This window comes from Mycteria americana, chromosome 2 (genome assembly GCF_035582795.1).
Source record: "Mycteria americana isolate JAX WOST 10 ecotype Jacksonville Zoo and Gardens chromosome 2, USCA_MyAme_1.0, whole genome shotgun sequence".
Lineage (NCBI taxonomy): Eukaryota > Metazoa > Chordata > Aves > Ciconiiformes > Ciconiidae > Mycteria > Mycteria americana.
The window spans coordinates 294,017-306,691 of NC_134366.1; the positions used below are offsets into that span (position 1 = coordinate 294,017).

The 12,675-nt window shown below is 51.2% G+C and overlaps 1 protein-coding gene across 2 annotated transcripts in view; it reads right to left on the reverse strand.

Annotated features, from left to right (window-relative positions):
- Positions 1 to 12,675, reverse strand: part of AGAP3 (ArfGAP with GTPase domain, ankyrin repeat and PH domain 3) — a 156,424-nt gene that overhangs the window by 44,776 nt on the left and 98,973 nt on the right. For both annotated transcript variants that reach the window (XM_075492083.1, XM_075492085.1), the window contains exons 10-11: positions 10,867 to 10,971; positions 5,368 to 5,536 (exon numbers count right to left, since the gene is read on the reverse strand). In XM_075492083.1, coding sequence (XP_075348198.1) covers positions 5,368 to 5,536; positions 10,867 to 10,971 — 274 coding nt within the window. The remainder of the gene's footprint in view (positions 1 to 5,367; positions 5,537 to 10,866; positions 10,972 to 12,675) is intronic.

Here is a 12,675-nt window from a genome sequence, read left to right on the forward strand (position 1 = left end):
CTTGCCTCAACAAAAAGGAAGACTTAAGTGTAAAATAAAGACTCACTAAGCGATGCTAAAGCATCTGACTTTTCACTTCAAGTTCAGAAAGAAATTGTTACAAAGAGTAAAAACATGTAACGCTGTCTTAGTCAGCAAGCAAGACCACTTCATGTCTTCACCCCTATCGAGCTCCAAAAGCTGGGGTTCAGCATCCACATGACCACCCCCTCCATCAGAGAGCAAACCGATCCAAACGCTGAAGCCGACATGGAAGTTGACAACCAGCCTCATCTCTGCCGTGGCATGCTTCCCTGTGTAACCTTAAGCTGTCTGTGGCCTATCTCTCCTTCTGCCAAGGCCTGCCTGCGCTCCCATTTCATGCCACTGCACTGCAGATGGCTTATTGAGGCACTGGTGCCTTTGCTACTCAAAGCACTTCTTGGACTGTTTTTCTATTGAGTAACACTTTACAAATCATAAGAAGCGTTTACTCTCTTTATATCTATATCCATGTATCGCTTATACCTTTAACATATTTTTAGCCTTCATGCACGTCAGTCACAATATATTCTCATCTAAGTGACGAGGTGTTTTGTTCAGGCGTGCTCATGAAGGTGAGTTCCGCCCCTGCCCCCCCCCCATGCTTGCGGCTTTCCAGAAATCCAGTGTTACATTCCCCTTCTTCCCCGCATGTCTTCCAGGATAAGGCCACTCATTTTCCTGACATAGGATGCTTGGCCCAAAGAAGTCTTGTGATCATGACTGCGGAAGCTGGAGCACGTACATGCAACACCCTCCCGCCCTAGGCAAAGGAGGATGGCTCGAACAGACAAATTATTTCATCGCTGTCCCTGGCCACATGCGCGCCACTAAAGGGATTCTTTTTATAGTGGAACACAAGAGGCATCAGGGCCCCTGCTGAAAAACCTGTGCCAGTGTGGGGTGCTGAGTGGGACAGCAGCGTGCGCTGGGGTGGGCCGCTCTCCTGGCCTGCCTGGCACGCACCAGAGCCCCACCCGTGCCAGCCATGGGGCTGCACTGTTTGCACAAAGCAGCCCAGGTGCTGTTCCACCATGGAAGGCTCAGCCTGCAGCAGTGACCTGGCCACCCGCCCAGCCCTGAGAGAGGTCCCTCTGGAGACGTGCACACTGACAACACCGTCCCTCGGTCCTGAGACCCCGTGGCACAACTAAGCTTTTGCCTACACACGGTAACTCTCTCTCCCCAAAAGCTGCACCCAATCTGTGTGCCGGCCTGCACCGCTCCCTAGGGTGTTGTCCAGGAGAGCCCTTGCTCCGTGCCAGGAGCACCCAAAGGCTCAGCAGCTGGCATGGCTGAACCATGACGTCAGAGGATCAAGTGGTTCAACGGTAGTCTGCAACAAGTCTCCAAAGAAAACCTAGGTGACAAGAAGGTGTCAAGAAAGTGCCATGGAAATATCTGGGCATACGAGAGATGCTTCTGGAATGCATATCCAAAACGTTCTTGGACGAGCTCCCCTTGGCTGGCACTTCCCAGGCGTCCTCTCGGTCTTCCAGGACATAACCGGGGAGACGGCGAGCACGATGCACAAACAGCAAATCCTGCGTCAAGACACAGATGAAGAATATGCCACTTGAGTCCACGGAGGTCCAGGTGTGGGGCTTTGCTTCCCAGGCCGGTCTGCTTGGTCGGACCTAACTCTGCGCACAGCACTGCCTGCGACTAACACGGCAGGCAAGGAGTGCAAGCTGGCAGAAGGGACACGGGCCCGTCACCTGCGCTTTAGAATTTCCTGATGTTGAAGGGCTTGACTTAGGGCTCAGCTGTAAACGTTGTACTAATGCTGGTTATTTGCATTTAGTTAGCTCTAAACCTGTTAACAGATCCTGTGCTTGATCTCAACTGCTCTTCCACCCCTGGATAGTCTCTTTACCAGTAAAATTTCATACAAGAATAAAAATTAGGAGGACATTAGAGTTGGAAAGTGAAGGAAAAATAGCACAGAAAAGCAGAGACCATTCTGCCAGGAGCTCTTGACAGCCCAGGAGGAGACTAAGTGCTCCAGAGCTTTCAGTAACCAACTTCCAAAACTTTGATCAAATCCCAATATATTTTCCAGGGGACAAAGAAAAAAAAAAGTTTCTAACTAAGGACAAAACTTCTGCTTCTAGGCAATCCTTGCCCTCTGAAGATTTACAGCTCTTGGAAAAAAATTTTTAATATTGGCAAAATGAATACAGAATCACAAAATCACAGACTGGTGGAGGCTGGAAGGGATCTCTGGAGGTCATCTTGTCCAACCCCCCTGCTCAAGCAGGGCCACCCAGAGCCAGGTGCCCTGGACTGTGTCTGGACGGTTTTTGATTATCTCTGAGGAGGGAGACTGCTCAACCTCTCCGGGCACATATGACATCACAGGTGCATATATGCTGCACAAAAAGTAAGCCTTAGGTGGACATAAGGCAGCTGCCAAGTCTGACAATGTTCTGTGCCCCTGAAAACAGGGTTTACAATGGGAACACATGCAACCTAAAATAAAACCAACTCTGACTACAGTAAAGTTGCCTTCTTTAATGGTTTAAATACCAGGGTACAATCATCCATTGAGCTCAGAGTCCCATGGATTTCTCAAATATAAGCTCCTTCCCCATTTTTACTTTATTTAGCTACAAGTTGTACTGTCTGTACCTACTTTGGAGGTTATTTTGAATCATCACCAGAGTGCTGCATATATGTACTTTATCCCCATACAGGGCAGTGTGAGACATCTTATCTTTTTTTTCTCCTCCTCCCCTTTATCTACTTCTTTTCTTGCCCCTGGGTAAGGACCGTGCATCTAGTGGACATTAATTAGCACACTCGCTTACCTTGGTGAAGCTCGGGTCACAAGGAAACCATGGACCACCTGCTTTGAACTCTAAACTCAGGCCATGTGGTTTTACCCAGACACTCCTGGTGTAAAACAGCAAATCATTCAGGTCTCCAAAGCTCATGTCCTCTGAAGATTAACTTGTGCACTGGCAGAGAATGGCAAATTTTGAGGTACTCCCTCTCCAGCTGCCCAAAGCCTGTATTAGATGAGAGATGCCCAGTGGTCCCCAGCAACAGTCCCATCCCTAGCCCCAAAGGCGGCAAAACTGCAAAGTCCCTGCCAATTTGATGCAGGGTAGATTCTTTACCGACTCCAAATCCAGTACTCTGCGTTACACAGGGATACGAGCAAGTCATCTCAGAGGATTTTTATCATGTCAGTGCACTTACCGTGGCGACTGCATCATCACCTGCAATCAGTCTTGGAGGCATCAGAGTGAGTTGAAAAAATTCCTCAGAAAACATCTTACCATTTGTGTACCAGGAGAAAAAAAAACCTTTCTGACCAATGGAGACAACTACCCAAAGCCAAGACACATAAAATCTGATTAAGGTTGCTGTCTTAATGCTGAGCCCCGTGCTGATGCATGTGCTCTGGGTAGCACAGTAGCACTGTTCTGCTCAGGGGCCCAGAGAGAAGACACTGAACAGGGGATCTCAATTTCACAGGTTTTTACATGAGAAAAGACCACCGTATCCATCCAGTTTGATCTGCTGCACACATGCAAGTAGCAACACACACATGAGCTGGATTAAAGCATATCTTGTAGGAAGATAACTAATCGCATTTTAAAGGCTTCAAGCAGTGCTAAGTCCACCAGCTCTCCAGATAAACTATTCCAACATTTAATTACCCTCCCTGCTAGGAAACTGCATCTCCTCTCAAGTTTAAATCGCTCTAACTTCAGCCTCCATGCACTGCGTCTCCTCAAGCTTTGTCAACCAGACTGAAAGGCCTTGCACAGCGCTCACTTCTAGGCGCTGGTTTTCCAAGCAGCAGTAATCAGTAATCAAGTCACATCTCAATCTGCTCTTGAGAGCCCAACAGGACTGAGATGACTGTTGAAAGCAGGATACAGGGTTACGTGGCATTTGGTTTGACATCACCATAAGTTTTTCTGTGGTTTGTCTTTGAATTCTTCCTACAGCTCTGGTAACCTTCTCTATGTAGGAGCTCAGTCAAAGCACCCTAGAAATGCATGCCCGAGAAGTGCCTCTGTACAGAGGCAGGAATTGCTACCACGCTCGGGCATGCTGAGGGTGTGCAGTGCTGGCAAAGAAATGACAGTGTATAGTGGAGAGCCGTGGCAGAAAACAGGCAGAGCTGCACAGCCTTGGTCAAAAAAGACAGTAATTGCAATCATTCACTGGCAGTTTATCTGGTCTGCAGACTTAATTCTGACTCTACAGAAACAGCAGTTTGGGTTCAGAAGGGCTTATTATTTCACACTCGGCACCAAGCAAACACAGCAATGTTAGCACGCCCCGTTCCCTGTGTTGTGTGTGATTCTGAGGACCCCAGCCAGGTCCTGGTATTCACTCCAGCTGCACCCCATCTCATGAGTCCTCAGCTCCAGAAAGCTGTGAAGCACAGTGCCAACACCACCCTGACCACAGGGCGCAACCGGGGTGCAGAGCAGGACTGAACAGAAAGAAGGATGTGGTCATCCAAGTTCAGTCTTGGTGGCAGAGCATGCAGGACCAGATTATGAAGGATTTCTGTTATCAGCAGCATTATCAGCACTCCCTCGTTATGCCGAAGAGTGGAGAGGTACCCGTACCCTGCTGTACTAGACTGCTGCCAACCATCGGCTGGGAAGAACGCGTGTGGAAACTGCCCATCCTGGCCAAGGATACCAACCCCGAGGACAAAGTAAAGGCATGTCAATGCCCAGGCAAACTTGGGCAGCAAAGCTCTAAGCTCAACAGCTCCCCTCGGCAGGGCAAGATACCTCCTGTGGCAGAAGAAGCAGTAAGCAGTGTGGCACGAACTCCATGAGAAACCAGAGAGCCTCCCAACCTCACCTCCTCCCACCACTCTGCGGCAGCTGCGCCTCTTGAATGTGCACACAGAAAAATAATAATTACAAAACAAGCCCCTCGTTACAATTTCTCCAGGGGGAAGTGAGGAGGAAAAAAGGGGCCACAAAAAAGGAAAGAAACAGAAGAGAACTTGCCAGGGATCAAGAGACATCCCTGGCTGAGATTTCCTTTGTTTTAGGAAGCAACAGCTTCCCCCACACACAGTAACTCATCAGACTCAAGTGTTTCCTCTCAGGCAGTTCATGCCACTAGTTAAAGCTCTTCTACTCTTTCTTCTGTCACGGACACTAACCAGCATAAAATCCCAACAGGAGCTTACCTGACACCCGCACAGAAACGCCAACACCCACCGAAGGCACTCGCAACGAGTGGTGAAAGCAAGAAGCTCCAGAACAGCTTTTTTGCTTCCAGCTCAGCAAAGCAAGGCACTGCTGATGCACCGGAGGGAAGGACGGCCGCCAGCTCTGCGGCACCCACGCCAGCTCTTACCTGTGCCTCCCGTCAGCTGCGTGCTGCTCCTCTCCTTTGCAAGCCCGTTGGCTTTAGGGCTAGCACTGGGTGCTGCTGCTGTTGTTGCCCTGGGTAGCCGCTTGCCCGGTACCTTCACTGTAGTTCTCAGCAGATCGATTTCCTTCCCATGGACGTTCTGCATGTAATCCTACGGCGGAGAGGCAGAATGCTTCAGGATCAGCCCTGCCCCGGCCCACCGCTCTCAGCTTCCCTCTCATTCACATACTCAAAACTAAAACCTGGATCCATTCATCCACATGGTAACTGGTTAACAGACAGATGGTCAGACAGCAACTTGGAGGTGATTTGGGAGCTCATCACATGCTGGTTTCTCCTGCACTATACTGAAGTCCCGAGTCAGGTGGGCTAGCGGTAAAAGACCCTACCACTTCCCCAGTGTCCACAGCCAGCCGTTTTCTGACAATATGGATGCAAAGCCTTCGCTCCGACCCACCTTCTTCCCGTGACTAGCTGGTGAGCTAGAACTGGCACCAGAGAAACACCAGGTCCCACTTTCAGTGCCCAGAACTAGTCAGCTCTGATACGAATAACGTCGGGATGTTGCCACGGGCAGTCAGATGCCATGACAAGCCCATTTGTGAAAGCCTGGCTGGGGATCAGAGATTAGACAGAGCAAAAGAGCACATAGGTGGCAGGCAGTTCTTCTCCCTGTCATCCGTTGTCTTTTTAATCACAGCACTCAGCTATAACAGCTGATAATATAATATAGTATGGTGTAAGTAATGGGATACCTGGAAATTCCCTCTTGGGTCACAGCTAGCATAATTCAAGCCCAAAACAGCACAACGCAGGATAACTCCCTTGTACATTCATCTGCATAGCTTTACGTTATTCAAAACTTGGTGCTTCCACCATTTCTTCTGGTAGACTATTTATGGTACGACCAAAAACTCCATGTGCAGACTGTTAATATCATTCTGCACTGCCTCCTAACAGCATCTCATCTTTCGGTCAAAATAAGGCTGCAGACCTCTAGCCTCTCCTGAGAGCTGTGTCCTGTCCCATGTCTTCCATCCCTGCCCTGCTCCACAGGGCGCTGCAGCTCTCCCCTAACCCTCTCCGACGTGGCTGGCTCTTCCTTGGGCTCATGCCCCCAGAAGACCTGACCAATGTGATCTCCAGAGAGGTGCACAGAGGGGACTGCCCTGCCTTGCTCTTGGGCAGACCTCAAGGGAGCAGGGTCCGAAAGCTGAACTAGAGACTCTGGGAGGAATCATGACGCGGGCGCGCCCTCCCCTGGCTCTCTGCACTGGGGGTGTGTGCGGCAATGGGGAGGGGAGTGGCAGCAACCGTCCAGGGTGAGACTGCGGCTGCTGCAGGGAGGCTTGGGCTTGCTCCAGTTCACAAGGAGGTCACCAAGAAGATTAACTCAGAGCTGGTTCCTGTCTGCTTCCAAATCCAAGAAGATAAAGACATGAACAAGATCAGTTGTTCTCCCCACCCTTGGCTCCAAGAAGTGGGTGAATGGGGCTGTACGGGCAATGCTCTGCGGTCTCACGTGACTACCTGCAAGGGTTACAACCTCTCAGCAGCACCTCAACACCTTGGTTCGAACTCTTCTCTTTCCACAGACCCCTGTGCAGGCATCCAGTCCTCAGAGCAAACCCAAGAGATGGGGCAGCGTGGCAGCACGCCCTTCTGTGCTTCCAAATTCTGGGTGACTTGACCTCAAATGACACACACACACACATACCCCCCTTTGGTGCCCCAGGCAATTCCTAGATAACCAACCCAACCAAACATTACTCCAAGCTGTTCCCGGTTGGGTGGGAGCCCGGTAGCACCCCTGGGCAGGGAATCTCAGAGGGGCTGGAGGATTTTCCCTAACTCAGCACAATTGCTGCGGTAGCCGGCTGCCTGCCGGAGAGAGCGGTCACCAGCGCACTGCTTTTATTACATGCTATAAAACAGCAATTTCTTCCCAAGCCTCCTCGCTAATTACCCAGCCAGTTCTCTCATTTCATTTTATTACTGGAATTAACAACGAGTTCAAAGCGTGGAAAGCTATTAAGATGTGTGATTAAGCCACATTCAATTAGTTTCTACAAACAATTTAATTGATGTTGCAGATAGAATTAACAGAAGGTGATTGTGTGAATGGCTCCACTGGCTGCAAAATGGGAGATGCTTTCTCTCTAGCTCTGTGCAGCACAGCACAGCCTGGCCAGTGAAGCTGGGCTGAACCACATACGCCTTCCTCACGAGCAGAAGCATTTAGTCTCCGAGGCTTTGAGAAAGTGATAGGAAACCGCACCAGTCTCTTCATAGAACTTGTTCTTTTCCTGTCACTGAACACACTCACAGAAAGGTAAGAAAAATACAGATGCGACAAGGAAAGCTGTGCTGAATCCAGGGGTCAGACCCCCAAGCGCTCCTGCCTTCAGCAAGAGCTGCTGCCCACTGCTCCAACTCCAGGCGTCCTGCTTGCAAAGTCTCTGAAACCACTGACTGTTCCAGAGAGGAGGCAGAGGTGGCACCTGAGAGCAGGAACGCACAGCTCCGTAGGACCCAAGCATAGGTCCAAGCAGATACACTTCCATCAAGGAGTCACAGAACACTTGATTTCAGGGCTGGACCCAGCTCATCTGAGTGCCCTCTGTCAACCTGTGACTGCAAACCCACAGTTTAAGCCTGACTCCCAAGTGAGGAAACTCCAAAGTGGGGCTGGAGGTGCCAAGATACAGATCCAGAAACAGGTCGAGTGATAAACACCTAAAAGCAGATGAATAGCCCCACCAGGAAACTTTTGGTTGGCAAAATCAGAAGTATGACCCAACCAGAGCCATGCAATAATTTTCACCCGATGGGGCACAGACACATCTGGAGCAGATATGTCCACCGGAGGAAAAAGAAGAAAGGCAGTGCTGTTGGTCCCTGGGGTACCTACACCCATCCCAAGAGGGACGGAGAGAACGTAACAGAGACGCAAGAGAAGAGAAGTCTAGGCAGGAATTGCCCTGAATCATGCCAAGGAAAAGCCACTGGGAAAACAAAAGCAGCACAAAAATGCGCTGGGGCTTGAACATCCTGGCAGGGGCTGGGAAAGACCCTCTTCCCACAGTGCTCAGCCATGCCCTCAGGGACCCCTCTGCTGCGCCCTGAATTCTGCCATGCCCCAGATACGTGGCAGTACAGGCTCACCCTGAGCAAGGCAGGGGAGAACCTGGGACTTCACATCTCAAGGAAGGAACTTCAGGATGCCAAGTGTCTCCTTGACTGAGGATCCTGCATACTTGTTCTTGCCAGCAGCTTACCTCACCACGTGCCTGCTGGCCTGAGAGCTGCTGCCACAAATGGAAGTGACAAAGAAGCACGTGCTCTTCCTCAGGAGCACAGGTTTCGTTAGTGACCCAGGCTGTTCAAACCTAACGCGCTCTGCTTGTGTCATCCTGTGAAAGGACATAGGAACTTGCTTCATGCCACGGGAGACAAACCCGGTGACAAATGCACTGCAGCACCTCCCAATTCACTTTAGGAGATGGGGAGGAGAGGACATAATGGGACACCCTCTTCTGGACCACCTCTTCCCTCCAGGCTTCCTTCCTGCATCTGTCCCCTCCAAGCAGGTCGTAAACCGGATATCCAGAGAGAAGGCAAGGCAAGGCAGAGGGGCCTTTGCTAATCAGAACAGCACGCTGTTCACCAAAGCCTTTGTCAGCATCGCAGTAAAAAACGTAGCACGATGGTAGGTGTCATGGCTCTTTTCCCCAAGTCTCAGGGAGGCAATGCCACGGAGGGACCATGCAGACCCGCCCATCCTTGCAGAAGTCAGAGCTGGGCAGCAAGCAGCTCTGCATTCTGTGGCCCACACGTAATTAGTCCTTGCTCTAGGTAAACATACAGGGCAATACACCACCTATCTTGGGTGCAAGGTTCAGTGAAACCTAGGGGAGGAGAAACCCACCTTGTCCCTTTCTTAGCAACAGGCTGTGGATCACCAGTAGCACCAGGTGGAAGCAAACCAGATTTTCTCTTGGGGCAACGTAGTAATGAAATGAAACTCTGAAGAAGTGCAGTAAGGAAAGCAAGTGACATCAATCTAGATCACCCCCTGAGGAAGAAATGGTGTAAAAAGGAGAGAAACCTAGTGTGTAGCAGCATCATCTGAGAGTGGTTAAACAACATCCCAGAAATTACTCTGCCCCTACAGCTGATTGTAATAATGGCCTATGATGTCTCCGATGGAAATGTGATAAACCCACACACACTTGTGAGCATACACGCAGAGCTGCAGCAGCCACTCCCTCCCAGTTTGGTTCTATGAAGACCAAAAAATGGGGTTACAAAGTTAGGGAAGTGCAGAACTAGACAGTACGGTACAGGGATGGAAGACTAAAAGGAAAAAAACCTGTTCTCAAAGCTCCCACAAATTAAGGGAAGGAAATGCGATGACTGGCTTTCCAGTGTAAGGATAGGAGGGTTAAAAGGCTCAGTGGTCAGGAGCCAGATGACTGAGCATTGCAAGCCCATGAGTTAGAGACGCAAGGTTAGAAATGAGGAGAAAGACTCTGAGGCTCAGGGCACTCCACCACCCGTGTGTCTGAGGAGACTGGGGACAAATCGAGGGCCCGGGAGCCCTCGGGAAGCACAGGAGCTGCAACACATTGCCCTTCTCCCTCTAGGCCCGGAGAGCGCTCCAGCACCCCCTAAACCGCCGGTGCCCCAGCTCGACCCGGCGCTCCCCAGCCGCTGTCAGGCTGTCCTGCTGCAGCATGTCCTCTCCGCAGAGGGTGCTGTGGCCTCAGTGTCACAGGTGTGTCTGTCCGTGGCTCACTGTCTCAGCAGCAAACTGTGCTCAAGAGGGAATGGGGAAGAAGTCATTAGCCCCACAGTGGGAAGGCGACAGAGATGGATGGGGAGGCAGCTGTGCGCCTGAGCCAAGCAGTGAAGAGGATCAGAGATGCATCGAGTGACAGCTCAGCTCGGCAGGCTCTGCACAGGCACCTCATCTCCATTACCCAATACCTAGCAGCCAGGAAAATTATTCCACACCCAAATGGCACCATCAGCCATGGCTGCAAGGAGTTCTCCGCCTGCTCCTCACCCTAGATGCAGGGAGGCAGCAACCCCTGCTTTAATGGACTCAGCAAGGGAAACAGAGAAAAGAAAGATGCATTTACTTAGCATAGTTCTGTGCAGAGCACGTTCCTATCAGCTTTTCCCACCCAGCCTGGCACTGCAGAGACAGCCTTCATGAGAGGGAAGAGGTTTCCTCCAGATCCTGGTAAAAAACAGCTCTGTTGAACACGCCCGCCCTGTCAAGGGCTAGTGCTGAACCTCCTGCGCAGGGCCCTGCTGCAGGCAGAGACTGGGGCTTTCGTCTGCTGCCAAACCCTTCCCAAGCAGCTCTCTGCGACTGCGGCATCTGCAGGAGGACCTGCAGCAGCAGCCATAGCATGAAGGAGGACACTGTTCTGTCCCACCCTGCTCCTCTACCCAACCCAGCGCAGTACTTACATGCAGGCTGGGGTGGTAGGTGAGGACTCCGTTGTCACACAGCGTCACGTACTTCTTCTTCCACTCCTTGTTGAGAGACTTGCCACTGCGTTTGAGGAGGATGCCCTAAAAGAGAAGTGTCAAGAGTCTCAGACCTTGTTTGGCCCAAGCACCTCCCGCTCAGCTCCAGCATTGCCCCTTGTAGGAGACCGGTCTTTGAAGAGACACGAAGATCAAGACTCAAGAAAACATCTTCTAGGTTGGCCTTCCCAACAGCATTTTCCCTGGGACTGGTAGGAAAAGGACTGCACCCCCTTCCTCACCAACCCCAGCACGTCTCCACAGACAGCCCACCCCCCCACCCTCTCAGAGATGAGGGTCTCCACATGCCAGTACTGATGCCCAGATCCTCTGAGGGACCTAGCACATACTCTGCTGTCCCAAATCACTCCCTCTGGCAACTCTTCTTGTGCTGAAGAACAGTGCCAACATCAGGCAGAAGCCAACCTCACCACCAACCAACACTGCTTGCTCTGTTACCAGAGAGCTCCCAGACTTTTTTCCATCACCAAAAGCACAGCCAGAGGGATGGTCCAGGCAAGGACAATTTGGGACAGGCAGGGGTCAAACAATGGAACAACACTCCAAGATACAGGCCTCACAAGGGCTGCATATTCCTTTGCCTGCTTGCCATTCTTTCTTACAGATGTCAAACAAATGGAGCTAGGGACACATTTCAGGAGGAAGAGCACGTCCTGGGCAGTTGAGGCATCGGTTCACCCCCCTTCCCCATCAGGATTTTACATGAGTCCCATCCTGGCAACTTCAGGCACAGCAGACTCCTAAGGCCTGAAAACGATTGTGCTCACATGCCCTGAAGCTCCCTCTTCCCACCAGCCCAACCCAGCACTAACCCAGAACTAACTTCCATTGGTCTGAACCAACACTCAGAGCTTGGACCCTCCTAACCCTCTTCCCATCCAGTTCTGCCGCCCCAGGAAATCTGCTTCTGGCAGCAATTCATCATGCACCAGGTAAGACCAGCGGTGGAGAGGGAGAAGGAAGACAGGGCAAGAAGCCAGGCACAAGGGCTCTGGAGCAGGGACCAGGGAGAGAACATCAAGTATTCTGCCGGCAGGGAGGAAAGGGCAGCACAGGGGGACAAAAGTACGAATGAATAACAAGAGTCTGGGAAAAAGCTGGATCTACCAACTGTCGGGCCCGGGCCCTCCGAAAGCACTGTCTGGACAGACATCCAGACTGGCTGTTCCTAACGTGGCAAAAATCTGGGCCCCAGGCCAGCACCTCCTCAAAAACCTGGACAGAAAGTCTCTGTCCTGCCAGCCTCAGCATATTTGGGGGCCCCGTCCCACTGCCTAGAGACTGAGGCTGCTGCGCCTGCATGATGGAAAAACACAACAAAAAGTTGTAGGGTTTGGCACATGCTGGGGTAACAATGCTGCCAGACATGACCATGAAATCGGCAATAAATGATGCAGAAAAGGCAGAAGTGCTCCATGACCGCTTATGTTCCGTACTTGGGAAGCAAACAGTGTGAAAAGGAAACGCCTCCTACTCGTGCAAGGGAGAGAAAGTTAAAACAGAGCGGCAAAAGCTAAGCTGTGTTGGTGGCAGGATCCGATCCCTTGCCTTCAAGAGCTCTGAGAGAACTAGCTGAAGAGCTCACTCAGCAGCGGTTAAAAGGTGCTGATTTTAACACGCCTTGGAACACGGCAGCACTCCGAAAGCTCACGCTTTGCCAAGATCTGCAAGGGGAAAAGCAATGACCCTTGTAATTACGGCCACTTAGCCGGACGCTTACACTGGGCA